Source organism: Pangasianodon hypophthalmus, chromosome 15 (assembly GCF_027358585.1).
Source record: "Pangasianodon hypophthalmus isolate fPanHyp1 chromosome 15, fPanHyp1.pri, whole genome shotgun sequence".
NCBI classification, from domain to species: Eukaryota; Metazoa; Chordata; class Actinopteri; order Siluriformes; family Pangasiidae; genus Pangasianodon; species Pangasianodon hypophthalmus.
Window position 1 is genome coordinate 13,014,693 of NC_069724.1, and position 24,090 is coordinate 13,038,782.

The 24,090-nt window shown below is 38.1% G+C and overlaps 2 protein-coding genes across 3 annotated transcripts; both read left to right on the forward strand.

Annotated features, from left to right (window-relative positions):
* Positions 1 to 778: 778 nt before the first annotated feature.
* qpctlb (glutaminyl-peptide cyclotransferase-like b) lies at positions 779 to 12,771 on the forward strand. Its single transcript, XM_026941353.3, has 8 exons — positions 779 to 1,147; positions 3,283 to 3,516; positions 4,192 to 4,338; positions 5,103 to 5,396; positions 10,230 to 10,391; positions 10,505 to 10,604; positions 11,109 to 11,225; positions 11,337 to 12,771. The coding sequence occupies exons 2-8, from the start codon at positions 3,310 to 3,312 to the stop codon at positions 11,480 to 11,482; spliced, it is 1,173 nt and encodes a 390-aa protein (XP_026797154.1). The 5' UTR covers positions 779 to 1,147; positions 3,283 to 3,309; the 3' UTR covers positions 11,483 to 12,771.
* A 1,323-nt stretch (positions 12,772 to 14,094) lies between these two features.
* On the forward strand, positions 14,095 to 22,422 carry LOC113543294 (uncharacterized). Of its 2 annotated transcripts, XR_008304048.1 has the most exons (7): positions 14,095 to 14,264; positions 14,942 to 16,587; positions 18,333 to 18,391; positions 18,509 to 18,613; positions 18,732 to 18,803; positions 20,550 to 20,681; positions 21,938 to 22,422. XR_008304048.1 is itself a non-coding variant. In XM_053240427.1 (4 exons), exons 2-4 carry the CDS (start codon positions 18,741 to 18,743, stop codon positions 22,076 to 22,078), a joined length of 336 nt encoding a protein of 111 aa, XP_053096402.1. In that variant the 5' UTR covers positions 18,509 to 18,613; positions 18,732 to 18,740; the 3' UTR covers positions 22,079 to 22,422. The 2 variants fall into 2 exon arrangements, 1 of the variants encoding a protein (XP_053096402.1); XM_053240427.1 differs by lacking the exons at positions 14,095 to 14,264; positions 14,942 to 16,587; positions 18,333 to 18,391.
* Positions 22,423 to 24,090: the final 1,668 nt, after the last annotated feature.

Genomic DNA, 24,090 nt, shown 5'->3' on the forward strand with positions numbered 1-24,090 from the left:
TTACTTTATTGGACGAACATATTCGTCTTTTGCTTGTTTTACTTGTGTTACTTACAGGCAACCGATATACAAATTACAGGACCGCACAGCAGCGATGTGTGAAAATGATTTGTTTTAGTGATTTGATTCATTTAGTTCGGTACACTAAACGATTCAGACTCACTGATTCGCGTTTGAACGAACCAGTGGGATTATAGACATAAAAGATGACAAGAACTTCTGTTTTAAGTGGCCAGTGTATTACAGTGTGTGCTCACAGTCAATTTTGTGAACACACACACACAAATGCACTATATACATACATACATACATATATATATATATATATATATATATATATATATATATATATAGACTGTTCCTAAATGTCCCTAATATTTCTCTCAAAATAGTAATTTAATTTAATTCACTATTATTTGTTATTATTTGTTATTATCGTTATTAAGATTTATTTAAGATTTATTTTTCATATTTGTGTGCTTTCACTGTAAAAACGCAGCTTTACATTACTGATCTGTGGTGTCATACAAAATAAACCTTTGCAGAATAAAAGACATTTTGCACTTTTTGGGGGGGGATATATTCATACTATGAATGAATATTATGAATAACCACTCTTTTTAAGGAAGATGCTTAGCTGTTTCCCCTGCAATTTAATTACACACACACACACACACACACACACACACATATATATATATATATATATATATATATATATGCATGCACCTAATAGATGTGTGCAGGACGGGATGAGTTTGTGCACGAGCTCTTGTGCTGCTTGTCTGCAAAGACGAATAAGCTAATCATTTGATTTGCACAGCTGCACAGCTGGCTCCATGAATCTTTTTAGATGCAGTACAGTCAGTGCCCTCCGGTTCACACAGACAGCTTATCCGGCACATCGCTGTCACACAGTGTTCGAGCAGAGAGGCACGCGCGTGCTGTGTATTGTTCGGGAGAGAGACCATGCGAATGGTATAGGAATATGAACTGATCAGTAAAATGCATTTTGGAATAGTCATGTAGAATGGCAGGGACGATGCAGTTTAGCGTCCTTTCCTAAAACTAGGTGACTGCATCAAGGTTGAGCTTTGTGTGCTGTTTCTATCCCAGCAAACTGGCTGAACTCTCAGTGCCTCTGCAGGTAAGTGCTCTGCTCTACTGTACATACTGTATTCAGTGTTCTTATGCAGACTAGTGCAGTCTAGTACTGCTGTAACTGTTACAGGGACACTGCGCACTTTTGCTCGGCAGTGCTACAGTATTTATTAAAGAATGTTCTCTCTATCCAATAATCATTGACTAAAAAGTTCATTTTAAAATGTTCTGTAATTGTAATACAGATACTTTCAAATCAGAAGGTTAACAGAATTTGCACAATCAATACCACTATGCAGCAGAGTTTGGTCTTGTACTGTTTAGTTTATTATATAGTCTGTTGTCTATAGGTACTTATTGTATATATTGACTTTGCACTTTCGGTCACAGTGTTATTATCCTGTTGTCTGAGATTGTGTTATGCTGAGTGCAGCACCCTGATTCTGGGGGATTGTATTTCATTCCTAACATTACGGTCTGTGATGAGAGGAATGACAATAAATCCTACTTGACTTGATGATCCGAACCTGGTTGGCATGGTGGGACAGCATGTAACATTCAACCTCATAGCTCCAGTGTCCCTGGTTCAACCCCTGGTTTCATAAAGTATTGGTGTTAAAGTACACCATTTGGCCAAAAGTATGTGGACCCCTGACCATCACACCTATATGATCTTGTTGCACATCTCATTCCAAAACCATGAGCATTAATATGAATGCTATATGCAGCTATAACAGCCTCTACTCTTCTGGTAAGGCTTTCTACAAGATTTTGGAGTGTGTCTGTGGGAAGCTGTGCAAAAGAGCATTTGTGGGTTCAGGCACTGATGTCAGGAAAGCAGAAATTTCACAAATTGACTAGTGGCAAAGGTGGCTTCCTAAGACAGTACCATGTTTAAAGTAACCGATTACTGTTAGCAATGGGTGTGGCTGAAACACCCGAACACAATAATTAGGAGGGGCGTCACATACTTTTGGCCATATAGTGTATGTATTATGCAGAAGAACTCAATTTTAGCCAATTTTTTTGTCCGTTTGCCAGAATTGAGCTCTAGCGAAATCTAAAAGGTTTCCCAGACCACCAGACATATAGGTTCAAAATGTGCATATGGCTTACGCCTGCAGTATGAGTTGGTGGATTAAAGGAATAGATTAACCACTGACACATTTTCAGCAATGTGAACTTTTCCAGCAATGTAACGTTGGCTAAAAGGTCTCAACGAGCAGCACACTATGATGTGATCAAAAGAAATTCCAGAAGAGATGAGAAAGAAAGTTATTGAAATAGATCAGTCTGGAAAGGGTTACAAAGCCATTTCTAAGGCTCTGGAACACCAGCAAACCACAGTGAGTGCTATTATCTCCAAATGAAGAAAACTTCAAGTAGTGGTGAATCTTCTCAGGAATGACAAGCCTACCAAATTTCACATCGCTGACTCGTCCAGGAAGTCACAAAAGAACCCAAGTGAATATCTAAGGAACTGCAGGCCTTGCTCGCCTCAGATAAGGTCAGCATTCATTATTCCACTATTAGAAAGATTCTGAAGGAAAAATGTCTGGTCTTTAGTCCGTGATCTTGAAGTTGAAGTTGAAGCACAATGGGGTTATGCAGTAAGACAATGATCGGGTGCACAAGAGCAAGTCCTCCTCTGAATGGCTCTAAAGAACAAAAATGACATTTTTGGTGTGGCCTTGGCAAAATCCTGACTTGAACCCCGTTTGAGACGCTGTGCTTGAAAAGAAGTACAATGTAGATGAATTAAAGCAATTCTACAAAGAGGATTGAGCCAAAATTCCTTCACAGCAATACGTAAGACTGATCTCCAATTAATGGAAGTGTTTGTTTGCAGTTGTTGCTGCTAAAGGAGGCACAACCAGTGATTAAGTTTAGTGCAACAATTACTTTTTGACATGGGTGGTATAGGTGTTGCATGACCTTTTCCTTCAATCAATACAATAATCATTTAAAAACTGTGTTTTGCAGTTTGCACAGTGCTGAAAGAGTAGCTGTAAGATCCCATTACTTGTTAGTTAATCAATTGTGATAAATAGTCAAAGCTAATCAATGCAATACTAAAGAAGCAAACTTCCAATATTCCAATAGAATTTGCAGTTGATGTTGTGAAAACTGTAAATGCAGTGTAAATGAAACTATTTTCACTATTAACGTGTCTGTTCATAGATTGTGTTACTTGCTGCACAGTTTGAGATGAAGCGCAGAAGGACCAAGGCCACTCAGCTGAGCTGCGTTTTTGGCTTGTGCAGTCAGCCGCCTATTTGCCGAATGAGAATGCTGCTGCTCAGCTTGTGCGTGCTGCTGGCAGTGACTCTGAGTCTGGGATTAATGCTCTCTGACCATGATGCAAGAAGATCCGAAGATTTATCAGTCAGAGTTCCAGACCTTAAAAATGATAAAGTGGGTAACTCACATCTCTCTCTGTTTTGCATGTTTAATTGAAATGATACAGACCTGTCTGAAATTAGACCTATGGTGGAATCTTTGGATGAAATTAAAGCAGCTATGAGTGGGCGTGTCTTGAAGGCACGAAGGCTTCAATATATGATGGAAATGTGGGTGTATCTTTGAGTCCCTGTATGGAAATCTTCAAGTAGGAAAAAAGAAGTCATCGCCATTCATATCTCCCACTGTATTGTTTGTTGCTAACATTGACCTGAGTGGATTTTAAAGTCATATTTATAAACACTCATAGTTTTAGTGTAAATGGTCACTGATAATTGGCTAACATTTACAGGATTTGAGGATTTGAGGATTTTAAATTCATGAGCTAACCTGAAAAAATTCATTTTAATTTATATTTATTTCTCATTTTTGATTTTTTTGTATGAAGTTTCTTCTACCTTAGCTCTTTCTAAGGTCTTCACCTTGCCTTGTTCACTGAAGGCTAAGCCACTAATGTCTGTAAAGCGGCTTTGAGACAATGTGCACTATAAAATTAAAATTTTAAATAATAATGCTTTAATTACCAATTAATACCTTAATACCAAAATGTCACATGCACATATCTAACATGTCAGTCTGGGTATCTCTATCCCACACCTCTTAGTTAATGTGTAATTTTTTTTTTCCTAGCTGACCCGCAGGCCGAGTAAACCCACCGCGGCCCAGGTGAAGCGGCTGGTCTCTGAGGTGAACTGGGCTCGGTTGTGGTATGCCCATCTCCAGCCTATCCTCATAGAGAGACACCCAGGCTCTCGTGGTAGCCGTACTGTTCGAAGGGTAAAGTTATGAAAGAGTAATGATATATATTTATATATATATGTGTGTATATATACAGTATATATATTCTTCAGAGAGAGGAATTCTTCAGAGAACATGCGGGCAGTTATTATATCTACACACATTTCCCTAAACTGAGAAAAAAATCTATTTACTTGATACACACTAACAAACGGTAATATAATTGTAATATAAACCTGAGAGCAGTTGTTGGGGAGTGAATGAACATTGCTGTAGAATGCTTTCATGAATTCTTCTTCAAAAGCATTTCAATTAAGTTTTTAAATACGTACGACCTGTCCTTTCAGAGATGGGACTATTTTTTGAGGATGGAATTTGTGCATTTGTTACCAGAATGCTTGTGTGAATGTAACTGAAAAGTGAAAGAAACCGGAATTATGAATAAACCTGAAAACCGGAATTATGAATAAACCTGAAAAGAACAGCTTTGGTAAGACTTTCTTTCATATCTGTCTCATCCTAACACATTTGAGTATAACACATTTTTTATTTTTTATTCACATTATATAGTTTTACCTCGATAAAATTCAACAGCTTCCCTTAGACTCTCATTATAAGTGGTTTCTGAGTGATCAGGTTTTTAATTTTTTTTTCTCATGACAGGGAAATGTGCCGTAATTTATGTCTGTGGTAATCACACATATAATATAGATGTGTGTATAGAGATTAGGTTCAACAACTCTGTTGTATTCCTTCAAATTTTTTTGCGTCGTTGAATTTGTCTTCTCTGTGTGTTAATGCAGCATGTTTCCTCTGTGCTGGACTCTCTCTCTGCGGGGTGGTCAGTGCAGATCGATTCCTTCAACTCCGAAACCCCTCGTGGTCCAATCAACTTCTCCAACATCCTTGCAGTGTTGGACCCCATGGCTCCACGTCGACTGCTTTTAGCTTGCCATTATGACACAAAAAACATACCTTTGGAGAATAATGAGCCAAAGCAAGTGTTCGTGGGGGCAAGTGACTCAGCTGTTCCTTGTGCTATGATGCTGGAGCTGGTCACAGCACTGGACAGCCACCTAAAAATGCTCAAACAGCAGGTAAGTTTTGTTGGCCTTCTCTGTCTGTAATCATATACACTCACTGTCCACTTTAATAGGAACATCTGTACGCCTGCTCATTTATGCAACTATCCAATCATCCAATCATGTGGCAGCAGCATAATGCATAAAATCATGCACATACAGGTCAAGAATGGTTGTTGGTGTGTATAAGATGGGCTGGTTTGAGTATTTCAGAAACTGCTGTTCTCCTGGGAATTTCACACACAACAGTCTCTAGAGTTTACACAGAATGGTGCGAAAAACAAAAAACACCCTGTGTGTGACGGGTCTGCAGGCTGAAATACCTTGTTGATGAAAGAGATCAGAGGAGAATGACCAGACTGGTCTGAGCTGACAGGAAGTCTATAGTAACTCAAATAATCACTCTTTAGAACCGTGGTGAGTAGAAAAGCATCTCGGAACACACAAAACATCAAACCCTGAGGTGGATGGGCTACAGCATCAGAAGACCACATCAGGGTCCACTCCTGTCAGCCAAGAACAACAATCTGAGGCTATAATGGACACAGACTCACTGAAACTGGACAGCTGAAGACTGGAAAAAAGACCAGGTGATTTTTTTTAAATCTTCAACTGTCCATTTTGGGTGAGCCTGTGCCCATGATATCCTCAGATTCCTGTTCTTCAGGTGGGTTTGGTCGGGGTTGTTGGGTGTGCATAGTGTTGTATATGCTTTTTCTGCAACCCTATGTTCTCACAATCTGTTCCAAAGATGATGTAATTTCACACACAGGACAACAGTGACACGGCATTTAAAAGCAAACTTGTTATCAACCTAATTTTTGTAAATAACTACTAAATGTTCATGATGATTGCTGGCATACACTGAAGCTTTTGATCTAGCTAGCAACATGGAAACTCACGTTTTCCAGCATATCACTGCAACTGCAGTCTATTTAATTAACTAGCTGTCATATCTAACTTATCTGACTTAAGGTTAGCTCCTACTCTCAATAGTAATACTACATAGATATAACCAACTACAAGGGAGACTGTGCACTCTCATATTTTTGTAATAGTCAGGCTAGCTTTAGTGGGGAAACTTCAACATCTTGATTTACTTCCTTTGTCTTTTACTTGTATAAAATATATAGAGTAACTTTAAACAGATTAAAGGTGGATAATGGTGAAAAAGGTGACTTTTTTAATGAAGGCAAAAATCTCTTCACTCTGGATGTACACTGTAGATGTCATATTACATATCACAGAGGTGAGAGGAACTCGGTTGAGAAATTATATTTTTAGCATATTCCCAGTGGAATTCTGTAGCAAATAATGATGTGCTGGGATCATTCAGATGAATAATTGAAGACCTTCTCTGAAACACAGAAGGACAAACAGTTCTAAGTCACCTTAATCTATCATATAAATCCACTTTTTTAGCAAAAGGGTTGTCTTATCATATTTTAGTTTCTTTATAGGAGAAAGACATTCCCAAAGGATAATGCCTACATTTGCTTTAGGGAGCTGGTTTACAGAATAAATTCATTGCCAGATGTGACAGCATGAACTGTAGTGTTAGTACGTTTTGGGACATGGGAAAGTATAAGAGGAGTTTACGCTTTATGGTTTCTTGGTAACATTTTTTGTCTTATTTTAAGCTTAAGAGAGAGAAAAAGAGAATCTGGTGAGGGAACAACTGTTTATAGCTGCAATAATGTAAGTGATAACATGGCCTACACTATATAGCCAACAGTATGTGGACAGCTGACCCTCATAGCCATACAGTATGTCGGTCTTCACCAAACTGTTGGCACAAAGTTGGAAGCACACAATTGTCTAGAATGTATTTGTATGCTGTAGCATTAAGATTTCTCTTCAATGGGAACTATGGGGCCAAGCCCAAATATTTTCCCAGCATGAAAATGCCCTTGTTCACAAAGCGAGGTCCATGAAGACATGATCTGCACAAAAGCCTGATCTCAACCCTACTGAACACCTTTGGAATAAATTGGAATGATGGCTGCCCACCAGTCTTTCTCAGCTTTTGCACTCCTGTGGCTGACTGGGCACAAGCCCTCACAGCCATGTTCCAAAATCTAGTGGAAAGCTTTCCCAGAAGAGTGGAGGCTGTTATAGCAACAAATGGGGTACAACTCAATATTAATGCCCATGGTTTAGGAATGGGATGTTCAATACTCACATATTATGGGATGTTCATACGCTTGGCCACAAGTGTACCTTGTTCCTGGATATTCCATAACATTAGGAAGGCTGTGGTAACTCAAATAACCACTCTATACAGCTGAACAGAAAAGAACACACAACACACCATACCTTGAAGTAGATGGGCAACAACAGCAGAAGACCACATCGGGTTCTACTCCTGTCAGCCAAGAACAGGAATCTGAAGCTACAGTGGGCACAGGCTCATAGAAACTGGGCAGTTGAAAAATGTCTCCTGGTCTTTTTCAAATCTTCAACTCTCCAGTTTCTATGAGCCTGTGCCCACTTGCAGACATTTCATGAACATTTTTAGTTAGCTAATGCCATGCATGCTGTTCAGCCTGATGGATCTCATAGCTAACTGACTAAGAAGCTCTATCTGTCTTTTTCCTTTAGAAGCTTTGATGCCATTCATTCTTTGTCTGTCTAATGTTAGCTTCTCGATCCTGGTGTACCCGTGCCCTACACAGTTATACCTGCTCTACTACACTCTTCAGCCCAGTTTGGGCGTGTTAATTAGCTTGTTAAGATGATTGGTTGAATGATGTGCGTTGGAAGAAGGAAAAACTCCAAAATGAGCAGGGCAGGGGTACTACAGGACCAGGACTTCAACACACTGATAGACAACATAGATGATGGGAAAAATTAACATGATAGTGACAATAAAGTTGTATCTATCTATCTGTCTGTCTGTCTGTCTGTCTCACTTTGACATGACAGTATTGATTCATAAGGAACCTTTTTCTGTCTGTAAGACTCTTTGAAAATAAATACTAAATAAATTTCTCCTTACTGTAAACTTCACCATATCAACAATTTCACACTTCTATAATCTTTTTATGTGGAGCAAGTCCCTGCGAATGAGCTAAGATATAAAACCTTCTGACCAGGAAGGCCACTAAAGAACACTGAACCCATTTTCATGTTCATGAAACCAGTTTGAGACGACTTTTGCTTTGTGACATGGTGCATTATCATGCTGGAAGTAGCCATTAGAAGATGGGTCAATTGTGGCCATGAAGGGATGCACATGGCCAGCAACAATACTCAGATAGGCTATGGCATTCAAATGATATTTGATTGATATTAACAATCAAAGTGTGCCAAGAAAACATTCCCCACATCATTACACTACCTCCACCAGCCTGGACTTTTGACACAAGGCAGGTTGGGTCCATGGATTCATGTTGTTGTCGCCAAATTCTGACCCTAACATCTGTGGATCTCAGCAGAAATCGAGATTCATCAGCCCATCAGCCTCACAGTCTTCAACGGTCCAGTTTCGGTGAGCCTGTGCCCACTGCAGCCTTGGCTTTCTGTTCTTGGCTGATAGAAGTGGAACCTGGCGTGGTCTTCTGCTGTTGTAGCCCATCCACCTCAAGAATCGACATGTTGTGCATTCTGAGATGCTTTTCTGATCACCACAATTGTACAGAGTGGTTATCTGAGTTATTGTAGCCTTTCTGTCAGCCAGGCTGGCCAACCTCTGTTGACCTCTCTCATCAACAAGGCGTTTCTATCCACGGAGCTACTGCTTACTGGATGTTTTTTTTTTGTTTGTTTGTTTTTCGCACCATTCTGAGTAAACTCTAGAAACTGTAGTCCATGAAAATCCCAGGAGATCAGCAGTTATAGAAATACTCTAACCAGGCCGTCTGGCACCAACAATCATGCCATGGTCAAAATCACTGAGATCATATTTTTTTGTCTCCATTCTAATGGTTGATGATTACATGACCATTACACGAAGCTGCTGGCCAGGTCTGCATAATTTTATGCATAGCACTGCTGCCACAATTGGCTGATTAGATAATTGCATGAATGAGTAGGTGTACAGATGTTCCTAATAAAGTCTTTTGTGAAAATATATAGTATATGTGTGTGTGTTTGGTCTCCTCTGAAAACAGCACGGTCAATTCTTTTGTTTTTGCTACACACTAAAATTGGGTGCCATATTCTAAGTTGTTTAACACGTCTAGATGTAACTATCAGGAAATGAAAGCTAAAATTCTGATCCATTGTCTCATATTCATCTTTTGATCTCAAACCTAAACGTCTTCAGTGTATAGCAAAAACAAAAAAATCAACCCTGCCGTTTCACTACGTTCAGAGGAGACTGTATATGTAGGTTACATATTCGCACCGTAAAGGCATTAACAGGTTTTTTAAATGTCTTGAGGAGGTCCAAAAGGTACCACATACAAGAAACAACCTATAATTATAACATCTTAGTAGTAGTTTCTACATCTGCTACGTAATGTCTAACTACCAAATGCTATGAAATACAGATAAAGATCAAGAAGATGTGTGGAAAGGATGTATCGCTGTGGTAAGGAATGGCTGTATGATACAGGAAGGGGGAGTCCAGATAGAAATATCTTTAGGATTATTGGTTTAGGTTCTGGGTTACTGATCAGAAGGTTGGGGGTTCAAGCCCCAGCACTGCCAAGCTGCCACTGCTGGGCCCTTGTGCAAGGCCCTTAACCCTCTCTACTCTGGGGCTGCTGTATCATGGCTGACCCTGTGCTCTGACCCCAGCTTCCTAACAAGCTGGGACATGTGAAGAAAAGAATTTCACTGTGCTGTAATGTATATGTGACAAAAAATAAAGGCTTCTTCTTCCTGTGTCTGCTCTTTGTGAAGATGGCTCAGGTGACACTGCAGTTGGTCTTCTTTGACGGGGCAGAGGCTTTTGAGGAGTGGACGGCCTCTGACTCTCTGTACGGTTCCCGACATCTCGCTGAACACATGTCCCGTGTTCCACATCCTCCAGGCTCTGAACACACAACCCTGCTGCATGCTGTGGTAAGAGTGTGTGGGTGTTTTTTTTCTTTGTCTGTACCTCTATGAACTTTTATCTTGTTTTACTGAACTCAACTATACTGATATTAACAAAATGTTTTTTTTTCATTTAACAGGATCTCTTCATTCTCTTGGCTCTGATCGGTGCCCCAAGTCCGACATTTGTGAATCATTTTGACAACAGCGCTCGCTGGTTTGATCGACTTGTATTGGCAGGTAATGAAGGAAGGAATTTTAGTCCTGAACGGAGATGAATCAGAATCTCACGAATCAGTTAAAGCTGTGCTTTGTCTGTAATAAGATATAAAAGTCCACAGGTGAGAGGTTTACTACTAATAGCACTGTAGTACTGCTAATAATAATAATAATAATAATAATAATAATTTATTTAGTTGAAAAATAATTAAAATCATTAAAAATAACTATTTTATTTAGTTGATTAAGTAGCTCCAATTTGAAAACAAAGACTACACAGGGCAAATGAAAGAGCATGTGTATAAGTAGTTTTAAAAAGAATATACACAGGTTGTACACACACATACACAAGTTTGTGTACAATGAGTATTTTACAATGGCTTCAAATGAAACTATCAATATTCTAATAAATAATAAAGGTCCCAGCATGTAGCAGTCCTCAAGATCCTGTATGTTATACTGAATCACTTTTTTAATTAATAAAATGGTCATTTTGTTCTAAATGTATCACTGATTCTGTCTAAGAGAAGAGACTCCATAAGCTGGGCTTGCTGTCTTCCCACCCCAGTGAGCAGGCATACTTCAGAAAGGATATAACTGTGGGGCCGGTAGATGATGACCATTTGCCTTTCCTTCAGCAAGGTAAGTATGAGAAGTTTAGCCTAAATCAATGGTCCTTAAACATTTCGCTCCTTATTATTCCTAAAAAAGCTGAATATTTCCTTGTTCCATGTTCTTTTTGGCTAATTGCAGGGGTTCCAGTGCTACACATAATTGCTACACCTTTCCCGTCATATCGGCATACAGTGGAGGACAGTGCAGACAAGGTTCACAGTGATACGGTGGAGAATCTCACCAAAGTGCTGGTGGTCTTCTTAGCGGAATATCTGGGATTGTAGATGATAATTACTCTACTGTGAACCTTCCACATACCTCTCAGAATCTAAGCTAAATATGTAAAGCTGCCTTATTGCTCAGTTTAAACCGAAATACAGTATAACTGATAGTTTTTGGGACTTGTGTTATACTGAATAATATACACAATAAGCTCAAGCTACCTTTCAGTAATGTTAGATTGTGTGTACGAAACAGAGAATGAATGTACGTTAGCATCATGTTTCTGGGGAGTTTACACTGCTTCTATCAAGAGTGCAATAATAATCAATATGGAAGCTGTGCTACGATATATACACACCCAGTAATGGCTGTTAACTCGTATTTACATGCACTTATATAATGCAGTGAAATACTGCCTTTTTATAAGAAGAAATAAGAATAATAGTAATACTTCTATATGAAATAGGGCTGCATTTGAGGAATCTCTTTCCTCATTAGCATAGCGTTGCCGTTACAGGCCTATTAAAGGCCCAGCATTTGCACTGTTGCACTTCTCAAAACTGTAGATGTAAACACACTGGAATGCACAGGATACTCTAGTAAGTATTTTCTAAATAAAAGAAAACATTTTAGCATTTTGCTTTTTCTTTATTTATTCTTTATTTAACTTTATTATGTTGGACAAATCATGCTGGATATTTTTGTTGGGACACTTTCATGGCCAGTGTGACCAATTACATCACTCATGTAAAAATGTTCATATAAAATAAAGGCAACTTATAATTTAACGTATAGATTACCTTTTAGTAGAATAATAATATTATTCATGAAAATAATTTACAGCTTTAGAGCTTTACAAAATGTGTCACAATTGTGATTGGATTAAATGTTTACAAGGTTTCTTTGTTGAAAACGGTTGCATTTTGCACTTAAATGAGTAACAGGGTTGAGGGTGTTTTTGCATGAAATAAGCAAATACACAAAATGAGTTTAACTTGCATCCATGTTAATGCCATGAAGACATTAAAGGACTTTCTAACAAGTTATTTAAAATGTTTTTTTTTTTACATAATTTCTTTGTATCTACAGTTTGGGTAACAGAGTTGTACTTTCAAATGACCATCACAATATTATTGAAATTAAAGATAAAAGAATGAGAGAACTTATTTTTCTTCTTCCTGTGATGTTCCAGAAAAAAAAAATTCAGATGATGTAACTTCCTGTTGAACATTTGACTTGTGGTATGTTCCTAATATTGTATTGGGTTGAATGTGTTCAGGTGACAGGGTTGAGTGAATGTTGTGGGATACAACAGTAAAAAGATTTTAGATTTCCAAATATTACTTTTTTGCACCCAAAAATAAATGTATGTCAGCAGAAGATAACATTATGTAATAGACCATTTTTTGAACAAAAGAAAAATGTTGGCTCAGGGATTACCTGAAAAAAATAGAAGCAAGTGCGAGAGTCAAAGTTTAGTTTAGTATTGTTTACTGCTCTTTATAGTAGTAGTAGTTTTTTTTATATGTAGAAATGTATTTTGAAGGCATCTTCACTTTACAGCATTTCTTCATATGTGCCTAAGACTTTATTGGGGTGTTTTACACTTGGTCCGTTTCAAGTGGTCCCAGATACATGACTCAGCTTTTGTGGTCCCACAACAAGGTCAGCAGTGTTAAGTAGAAACATGAGCTAATAGAGCCACTGTGGCACTAGCAATTATGCTACAGAGCATAATTTTTAGGCAGCAGTAATAATAGTATTGTGTCAGTGACAGGAATAATTGTTACTGTATATTACTATTAGTATACAGTATGTGTATCATATACACATACATACATACATACATACACAGTATGCATATTGTGAAGGGCCAAACAGGAAATAAATATGTAACCTGAATACATATTTATAAATCCTGAATATAAAGTTATAATTCTTTTATAATATATAAATGCATAAATGCAATATATAAATGCATAAATACATTTATAAAATGTAAATATTTATAAATATATATATTCAGATTTCATATAATTACTTCCTGTTTGGCCCTTAATATATATATATATATATATATATATATATATATATATATGTGTGTGTGTGTGTTTATATATATATATATATATATATATATATATATATATATATATTTATATGTGTGTGTATACAGTATATAGTGTATGCATGTATTTTGTCTACTCCACTCACATAAGCCAGTACTACAGTCAGTAGTATGAAGCATGAGTTGATTTAGATGGTTCAGCATCAAAAATGCTTCAGGTATTTGATTTCAGATCTGTTTTGCCTGCTCTGTTTTTCAGCCAAACCATAGCATCTCAGCTAACAACAGCATCATGTAAAGCAGCCATATTGAATGGCACTAATCAGTGTTACACAGATATTACACTATGGTAAAAGAATCATGGTGTGATCAGTGTTCATCTCATCTCATCAAATGTTTACAACATGTCCCTTTTTGAGTCTACTTTTATTATGAACACCAAAGGCACTGAGGTTATTTGCAGCTAGTTCCCTTTCAGGACAGGACTGAGTATAGACTTCAGTCAAAGAGAACTGTATGTGAAAACACGCGCAGTAGTTACAGTGTTCATACCGCCAGAGCACCAGAGGGCGCTGTTAGCCAGAAATATCATCGCCTTCTCACATCACAGCGGCGAGCAAAACAATTAAGGTCATGTATGAATACTGTAGCAGCTAGTCTGCTAAGTAGCTGGTAGTCGTTTTGAAAAGTGAGTTGAGAGATTTAATAAATATGAGCAAAATAATTTGTCGTCGAGTTTTTGCGAATGAAGTAGTAACACCTCACTGACACAGCAGGTAAAGTATCACAAGCTCACTTCCTGTGTTTGATAAATTAGTGTGCAGTTTCAGCATTATGGACGTGACATTTGGTCATATTGTGTCTCACAAGCTCAGCATCAGGAAGTTGCTGGGAAAATATTTGAAATTAACCTTTTAGACAGAATGCAGACGGATATTTAAATGTGAGATATTCATATTACAGACAGCAATGCTGAATTCTGGGTTCTGATTGGTCAGAATCCTGCTGGAAAAAAAACAAACAAACAAACAACAGAACCCCTCATAGCATTTATAATGGTTTTAATGGTTATAATGGGAATCGTATTGGTTTTAATGGAAACTCTAATGATCCCTGTGGGTCTCTACTGGTAATTTGTTGTCACCAAGTCTTTTATTCTTCACCTACTACACCATTCATATTATATAGCACAGCTATATAACACATTCATATTATAACAGCACAGCATCACACTTGGAATAAATCAGAAACCTTAGGTAGAGTCAGGTAGAGTATGTGTAAGAAGTTTGTCTTCATGCAGGGACACAACATATGAAAGATTGAGATCTAGGAATATAATAATAATAATAATAATAATAATAATAATAATAACAATAATTACCTAATAATATTTGTACTCACCCCACATAGCTTTGTGCATATATTCAAGCTGTCCCCTCTCTGTTTTCTTTAGGTTTCTCCCTTCCCGCTCACTCCATCTCCACTATGGTGCGTCACAGCAAGCTTCAGAAACAGGTGTTATCTCTGTACCGTCAGTTCCTGCGTGCTGGACAGGACAAACCCGGTTTTTTACCCAGAATACGGGAAGAATTTCGCACAAACGCCACCATCCAAAAGACAGATGTGATGCATATAGAATATTTATGTCGACGAGCCCAGAGGCAACTGGAGCAACTTCGAGATGTGAACACCAAACAGCTGGGTTTCTTCAGCAAGACCAAGGAGGATAGCTGATATATTTATATGTTTCCAATATATATATCCTGACCATCACACCAATATGTGGGTCTTCCCCAAACTGTTGCCACAAAGTTGGAAGCACACAATTGTATAGAAAGTCTCTGTATGCTGTAGCATTACAATTTTACATTCACTGGAATTAAGAGGCCCAAACCTGTTCCAGCTTGACTACGCCCCTGTGCACAAACCGAGCTCCATGAAGACATGGCTTGCCAAGGTTGATGTGGAGGAACTCGAGTGGCCTGCGCAGAGCCCTGACCTCAACCTCACTGACGACATTTGGGATGAATTGGAATGCTGACTGCGCCCCAGGTTGTCTCGTCTGACATCAGTGCCTGACCTCACTACTGCTTTTGTGGCTGAATGGACAAATCCCCACAGCCACGCTCCAAAATCTAGGGGAAAGCCTTCCTAGGAGAGTGGAGGATATTACAACAGCAAAGGGGGACTAAATCCGGAATGGGATGTTCAAAAAGCACACATGAACATGATGGTCAGGTGTCCACAAACTTTTGGCTATATAGTGTAGATTTAAGAAGCTGATGGACAAACAGGGTTTCTTGAGGTGCCAAAAACACTGCACCATAATGCTGATCAATCTTACAAATGAAAACAGTGTTTAGCAATTGTCCTGATGTCTTTAACAGGTTAATGTACATAGAGTTGTCAGTTTATCAGGTCCACCTACCGTATAGATCATACACTTACTTCCTTCAGCCCATTGGTTGTTATGCACAAAAGTATTAGCCCCCCTTTATTCTGTCTATTAATTGAAAGGGCGCACCACTGAGCAGATGTTATTTGGATGGTGGTTTATTTTCAGTCCAGCAGTGAACTGACATAGTGTGTATGTGGTGCTAGTACGAGTGTACAGTCAGTCATTTTAAACCTATAAATTGACCTGTTAGCAACTGTACCTGATAAACTAGCAGCTTGGTGTATGTCTGCATAACACTCCAACTCATACGGATCTCTGTTACCCTGGAAGTATTTTCCTTTGTGTGGTCATGTAGTAAAATGTGGCTGAATAAAGGTTGGAGTATGTTGCTATATTTTAATACTGACGTTTGACCAGCAACTTCAGAAAAGATAAATAGAAATATAAGAGATACCAGTGATCCTGACTCCTTCTGCTCTCCGGACCTGCCTGATCCATCCTGATATCCTACTTCTGGTTGGAGTTCTCACTGGTTGGAGATCGGTCTATGCTGCTGGGGATGGCCCCACATGGACAGCCTGAAGATCATTGGGATTGCTGGGGATGGTGTCGCTTGGGGGCCGTGGAGATGGCTTGGGGATCTCATATGGGGAATTGTACTGTGATGGCTTGGGACTGCGATTGTCACGAGCAGCGGCACTGTAATGAAATTACTGGTTACACAGTTGCACTATTTGTCCATGTAGTACACAGTTATAGAAGGGATTTATTTAACACTATCTGTTATCACCCAGATGAGGATGGATTCCCTTTTGAGTCTGGTTCCTCTCAATTTTTCTTCCTCATGTTGTCTCAGGGAGTTTTTCCTTGCCACAGTCACCTCTGGCTTGCTCATTAGGGATAAATTCACACATTTACAATTTATATCCTGAATGTATTTATTTCTGTAAAGCTGCTTTGTGAGAGTGTCCATTGTTAAAAGTGCTATACAAATAAAATTGAATTGAATTGAAATTGAAGATAAGAAGACTTTATTGTCATTGTACTGCTGTGCAAATCAATGAGATTATGATGGTATTCCTTAAGTTTTTCAAACAACATATGGCTAAAACACAGAAACATAAATCTAAAATTGTAAATTAAACAACTGTAAATTTACTGTAATGATACAGTAAGACAGTAGGACAGACAATAAGACAGACTTTGCTGCGTTGCTGTGTTTTTCCAATGACAGTGGAGGTGTGTGTGGCCCAGGAGAAGTTCTCTGTAATGTTCACCCCCCTAGAATTTGAAACTGAGGACACTTTCCACAGCCTCACCATTTTTGAGCACAGGACTAACGTCCGTTCTCCTTTTCTTCCTGAAGAGAAATCCACCATAACCAAACCTGCTTAATCCTGTGCGTCTGAACCACACTAATCCTGCTTAATCCTGTGCGTCTGTACCACACTAATCCTGCTTATTCTGTGCGTCTGAACCACACTAATCCTGAACCACACTAATCCTGTGTGTCTGAACCAGACTAATCCTGCTTAATCCTGTGCGTTCGAACCACACTGATATCCTGCTTAATCCTGTGTGTCTGAACCACACTAATCCTGCTTAATCCTGTGTTTCTGAACCACACTAATCCTGCTTAATCCTGTGTTTCTGAACCACACTAATCCTGCTTAATCCTGTGTTTCTGAACCACACTAATCCTGCTTAATCCTGTGTGTCTGAACCACACTAATCCTGCTTAATCCTGTGTGTCTGAACCACACTAATCCTGCTTAATCCTGTGCATCTGAACCACAATAATCCTGCTTAATCCTTTGTGTCTGAACCAAACTAAACCTGAACCACACTAATCCTGCTTATCCTGTGCGTCTGAACCACACTAATCCTGCTTAATCCTGTGCGTCTGAACCACACTAATCCTGCTTAATCCTGTGCGTCTGAACCACACTAATCCTGCTTAATCCTGTGCGTCTGAACCACACTAATCCTGCTTAATCCTTTGTGTCTGAACCAAACTAAACCTGAACCACACTAATCCTGCTTATCCTGTGCGTCTGAACCACACTAATCCTGCTTAATCCTTTGTGTCTGAACCACACTAAACCTGAACCACACTAATCCTGCTTATCCTGTGCGTCTGAACCACACTAATCCTGCTTAATCCTTTGTGTCTGAACCACACTAAACCTGAACCACACTAATCCTGCTTATCCTGTGCGTCTGAACCACACTAATCCTGCTTAATCATTTGTGTCTGAACCACACTAAACCTGAACCACACTAATCCTGCTTAATCATTTGTGTCTGAACCACACTAAACCTGCTTAATTCTGGGTGTCTGAACCACAATAATCATGCTTAATCATTTGCGTCTGAACCACAATAATCATGCTTAATCCTGTGTGTCTGAACCAAACTAATCCTGGCTACATCACCTGTCTTTCAGGTTGTTTACATTGCTAGGAGGCAGCAGGAGATCTGACACACCCACACAGTACTGAGCAGGTGGAAATTTAGAATTTTATATATATTATATATAAATATATATATATAATCATCTTATGTATCAAAAAAAAAAAAAAAAAACTACCTTTGGACAGAAGCGTTCTATCTGCTTTATAGTGCACTGGTCGAGCTGAGCCACAAGGGGGCGCTGATGACTGACAGCCGCCATTAAAACTCGCCAACAGAGAAAGCAGTCAGTGTAAACAGGAAGTGAAATAGGAGGTGAGTGAAAAACGTCTGGTATAACTAATAGCAAAACGTTATTTTATTAATTACTCTTTTTTTACCGAAAGTAAATGTAAAACAAGTGTCTTTATTATAAATCGTTCTCTTAACACAGGCGGAAAAAATGGCGGAGTCGAGCAAGAGCAGCTCGAGCAGCGAGATGACAGACGCTCAGTTAATTCAGCAGGTGAGTCAAATTCTAATAAAGCTTACAGTATAAACTATATCAAAGCCATAGAGTAGAATAATAAAACATTCAAATCTAACAAGCTATATCAAAGCTGGAATAGGCTTGAAATAAAACCAACATTTATACAAATGAATCAGTTTTGCTTCTTTCTCTCTACATTTTGAGTTTCAGGCCTACAGAACTACTTAATAACTTTTTTTTTAACATACAAATGCCTATATCAAGTATATTAATAATAAAGAGTAAATAGTAAAAGAATAAAGGTTTATACAAATTATTTATAATTAAGCACATAAATAAAACAGTAAGTTTACATATGCCTTGCAGAATCTGCAAAATGCTAATAATAATTTTATATATATATATGTGTGTGTGTGTGTGTGTGTGTGTGTGTATATATATATATATATATATATGTTTGTATGTATAAGAGGGATCATAAAAATTGCATTTTGTTTATTTATTACTGTCCTAAATAAGCTATTTCACATTACAGATGTTTACATATAGTCCACATGACTATGCTAATAACTGAATTTACACAAATGAACCAGTTCAAAAGTTTGCGTACGCTTGATTCTTAACACTTTGTGTTGCTACCTGGATGATCAACCACAGTTGTTATGTTTTGTGATAGTTGTTCATGAGTCCCTTGTTTGTACTGAGCAGTTAAACTGCCCTCTGTTCTTCAGAAAAATCCTCCAGGTCCTGCACATTTATTTGCTTTTCCAGCATCTTCTGCATATTTGGCCCCTTTCCAACAGCGGCTACATGATTTTGAGATCCATCTATAAACTTTTCAACAGGATGATCAATGTGAATTATTATTATTTTGTCTTCTTGGAAACATGTAAATATCTTATGTAGCTTCTGAAGGGCAGTAATAAATGGAAAAAAACGAGATCTTTAAACAAAATAATAACTTATTAATTTATATAAATAATAACTTATTAATAATTTACAACGATCATGCTGTTCAAAAGTTTACATCCCCCCCGGCTCTTAATGTATTGTGTTTCCTTCTTGAGCATCAGTGAATGTTTGCACCGTTTGTAATAGTTGTGTACGAGTCCCTCAGTCATCCTCAGTGTGAAAAGATGGATCTCGGCATCATATAGCCGCTGTTGGAAAGGAGTCAAATATGCAGAAGATGCTGGAAAAGCAAAGAATGTGCAGGACCATGATGTTGAGGATTTTTCTGAAGAACAGTGGGCAGTTTTACTCCTCAGCACAAACAAGGGCCTCAATGAACGGCTATCACAAAAAATAAAAAAAAGTCATTGACCATCCAGATAACAACACACAGTATTAAGAATTAATTAAGAATTAAGCGTATGTAAACTTTTAAACTGGGTCATTTGTGTAAATTCAGTTATTATTGTGTCTTGTGGACACAATAATATGTAAATATCTAAATGTATGTAAATATCTCTAATGAGAAAAAGCTTATTCAGGGCAGTACTAAATAAACAAAATGCAATTTTTATGATACCTCTTTTTTTTTTTTTTTTAAATTATTAACATTTTGCAGATTCTGCAAGGCATATGTAAACTTATGACCCCATCTGTACATTATTAACTCTAAATCTATGGGCATTACTACATATCCTATAATAATCATCATGTAGTTACAAACATTAAACATTCTCATGTAATGCTGCTAGTCTGCCAGCATGAGAATGCCATGCTTGTGATAATACTGGCTTCTTAACTGTAAATCTGTGCATTGTGTGTTAAATTCAGTTAGCTCTGCTTGGCTGGCTGAAGACTGACAGTGTGGAGTGTAAACAGTTCCTCACAGCTGTAACTGGCATGCAGGTGGCCCGAGAAGTCCTTAATAGATTATCAGGTCAAGGAAAAGTGGATGCTTACAGGGTGAGGTGTTTCTGTCAATCCCATTATTATTGCAGTTTATATTATCTGAAGATTAAGAACATTTATTCATTCGTTCATCTTCAGTAAGCGCTTTATCCTGGTCAGGGTCGTGGTGGATCCAGAGTCTGTCCAGGGAACACTGGGGGTGAGGTGGGAATACACACAGAGCGCCATGTGCACACATTCACACACATTCACACACATTCACACACATTCGCACACGTTCACACACGTTCACACACGTGTCCTCATACTGGCATGTTTTTGGAGGTGAGAGCAACCTGGAGAACCCAGAAGAAATCCAGAGAAACACAGGGGGAACATGTGAAACTCCACACAGATGGTAATCCGAGCTCCGGAACGAATTGGGGATCAACCTGTGTAATTGGGGCTACCCTCTGTATCACTGTGCCACCTGATTAAGAACAGTAGTATATAATATTATAAGTATGGATAAGCATGGATACCCCAATGCTGTTTTTATATATATATATATATATATATACATACAATATACAATACTGAGAGCACAGCTCTGAATATTGGCTAACAATCCATACTGCCTTGTTATGGGAAGCACCACAGACGTGATAGCGTGTTTTGTATCTGTTCAAATACACTTGTTGTGTCAGTGAAAATCACAATACAAAAATACACCAGTGGATTAGATGGAAAAATTTCATCCAATATTTATCTAGTGTTTCAGGTCAGTATTGGCATGATAACAATACTCAGTATCAGATTGGTGCTAATTTCATTTAATATAATTCAATGGAAAAATGAGTGCATGATATTTTTTAAAATTACTTTCTATAAATAATTTTACATTGTTTGATGGGGCAGGGCCATAAAAAAGCTGTTATTTAACAGAAAAAGGCACAAAAATGCTGACATTTTAACCCTCATTAAGAAATCCAGGTTCTATAAATATATGCAATTTTTAAATGCTCCCAAACAATGTGCCCCGCCCACTTTTGGTAATGACCTACATTTGCATATTGGAACTTAATTGGCTCTTATAATTTACGACTCAATAACACTTGCCTGTCACTTGCCCCACTTGCTAACTCCAGTGAGATTTTCTGAAAAGCTGCTGTGACAATTTTCACACTCAAATGTGCACTCAAGTTAATTCCACCAAAAAGGTTTAATCAGTAAAAAATGAAATTTTATAAAGCCTGGAAAACCATTTCCCCAGATCATTATCATCAGTAGCAGATATGGAGCGATGTTGACTTTTAATCATGTCTTGACAGAATGAATGCATCCAGAGTGTGGTGGATTTTGTAAGGAGGAACCCTAGAGCCTCAGAGCGGGAGCTGAACGCTGAGGTGGAGAAGAACGTGCGTCTGTTCGCCTCTAGAGTGCAGGCTTTAGACTCCTCACCTCTCCTCTGAACGCAGAGACACTGTAACATCTGTCTCTCCTCCTCATCCTGCCTTACGCTTGTTAGATTTGACATTTTTACACGATTTTACTAACTTTATATGATTTATGTATTTTTTTATGTATGAATTAAGATTTCTACTTGAATGTCATTTTTAATCACTTCATTGGTTTAGGCTTGATAATATAATTGCTACATTTACACACACATTCACACAAACAGTGAACTGAATAAAGTCTGTTGTAATGTTACTTGCACTTAAAGCTTACTTTCTATGTACTTGCATGGCTTTTCACAATTTATTTTACTTAAAAGATTAATTATGGATATTTATATTAAAATTATACGACAGTACTTTTGAATTCTGGATTTTTATTGGTCAGTGTTCTATAACAGCAATTCTGACAACAGTGCAGCTGCAAATCGCAGGTTTATATTAATGTGCTCGTTCTAATGTGTTATTGTTTCTATAGTAACTGCTCATTAACAGGGACTTGTATGTAGGATGCACCATAGGATTTAAGCTTAATAAACATAAAAAGGTGTTACTTATTGAACAGAATTGTATAATTTTTGATATGGTGAAGTTTTCTGTAATAAGTTATGGAAGGAGTCTCCAAAGTCAGAGTTTTGTAACAGTCAGAGGTAAAGCCATAACCTTAAATTTTCTCCTCTGGGAAAGAGTTTATGCTTTCCAGTTTCTTGCTAACATGCAAGCAAGCTTTTTTATGTCTTATAAACTTCAAGAGAGATGAAACAGAGGCTAGTGAGGGAACGGTTGTTTATAGCTTAACAAGTAGCTTGCAACGTATAGATAACAATAGCTAGCTTGTTTTGCGGATGTTCCGCAATATTAAATGTAGCAAACATTTGCTGTGGTTTAAGAGTAATAAAACACTTGCAGGCATGATATTATAAGAAGTAATCAACCTCAGGGGGTACCAGCAACCTCACTTTGTGTCGACACCACGTTGCTGATTATTTTCCTATAACAGCACACTGATACGCAATAATTTGGGTGACATTACTTGTTAACTGGAGTAGTTTCACAGCTGCAGTGCAAAACTAAAGAAGTAACCAGCAGACATCAAATAGATTATGGAGCAAGTTGGAAATTGTGTACATTTGATTTTTGGCCAATTTCACGCATATATAAGATGTATATAAGAGGACAGGAAAAAACAGGTTGTGTAGGAAGGGAGAGAAATAAGAAGCAGGGAGAGTCTGTAATAAGCTTTGCTTCATCATTGTATTCATCAAACAGCACCTGCAATGAATCCCATTATGCAGATTCACATCTCAGATCCCTTGATGACTTTAAAGGCAGTGTCGAGCGCTCGGCCCGAGCAGCTGATTAGCCACAGTGCTTTTCCAGTGATTGGAAATGTGTCTGCAGCTTGACAGTAATAGCAAGGTGTTATAAAATAAGTACGCCCTGCAAGATAGAAAGAACAAGCTTAGAATAGTAAACTCTTTGATATAGTGTCTCAGCTGCACCTGGGCACTTACAGGCAACGGACAGTTCTCTAATGATGGATAGTATCTTATGAGCTGCTGGCGCTCAAGATGAAAGGCAACGTGTGACTGGTCAGAGAGAACAAAGCGGAGCAGACCCCGCCAGTCTACTGTCTGACCACAATAGACGTGCAACAGCAGTCCCTCAGCACCGGTTTGGGTTTTTCTCAGCCCCGAAACGTCAAACAAAGCAATGTCTTCGTGTCAGTGTACTGAGAGAGACACAACAAAGCAATATCTAATAGTCTTCTCCACAATTCTGCAATTGAGGTGAAGTCATGGGGTTTGCAGAGAAATTAAAAAGTTTTTGGCGTTTGATAGAGAATGTTATCATCAGAATGCCAGAGTTTCCACCTTGTTGCAAAGAATCTTAAAACCTTATTTCAATAAGAAGCCCTACAGATTTGTAATGGAACCTTCATATTTTAGAAGAAAAAAGTGTTCTTCAATGGTTCTTAGATTGGAGGGGTTTTACTTTTAACCCTTCATGATAAACATGTAATGCAA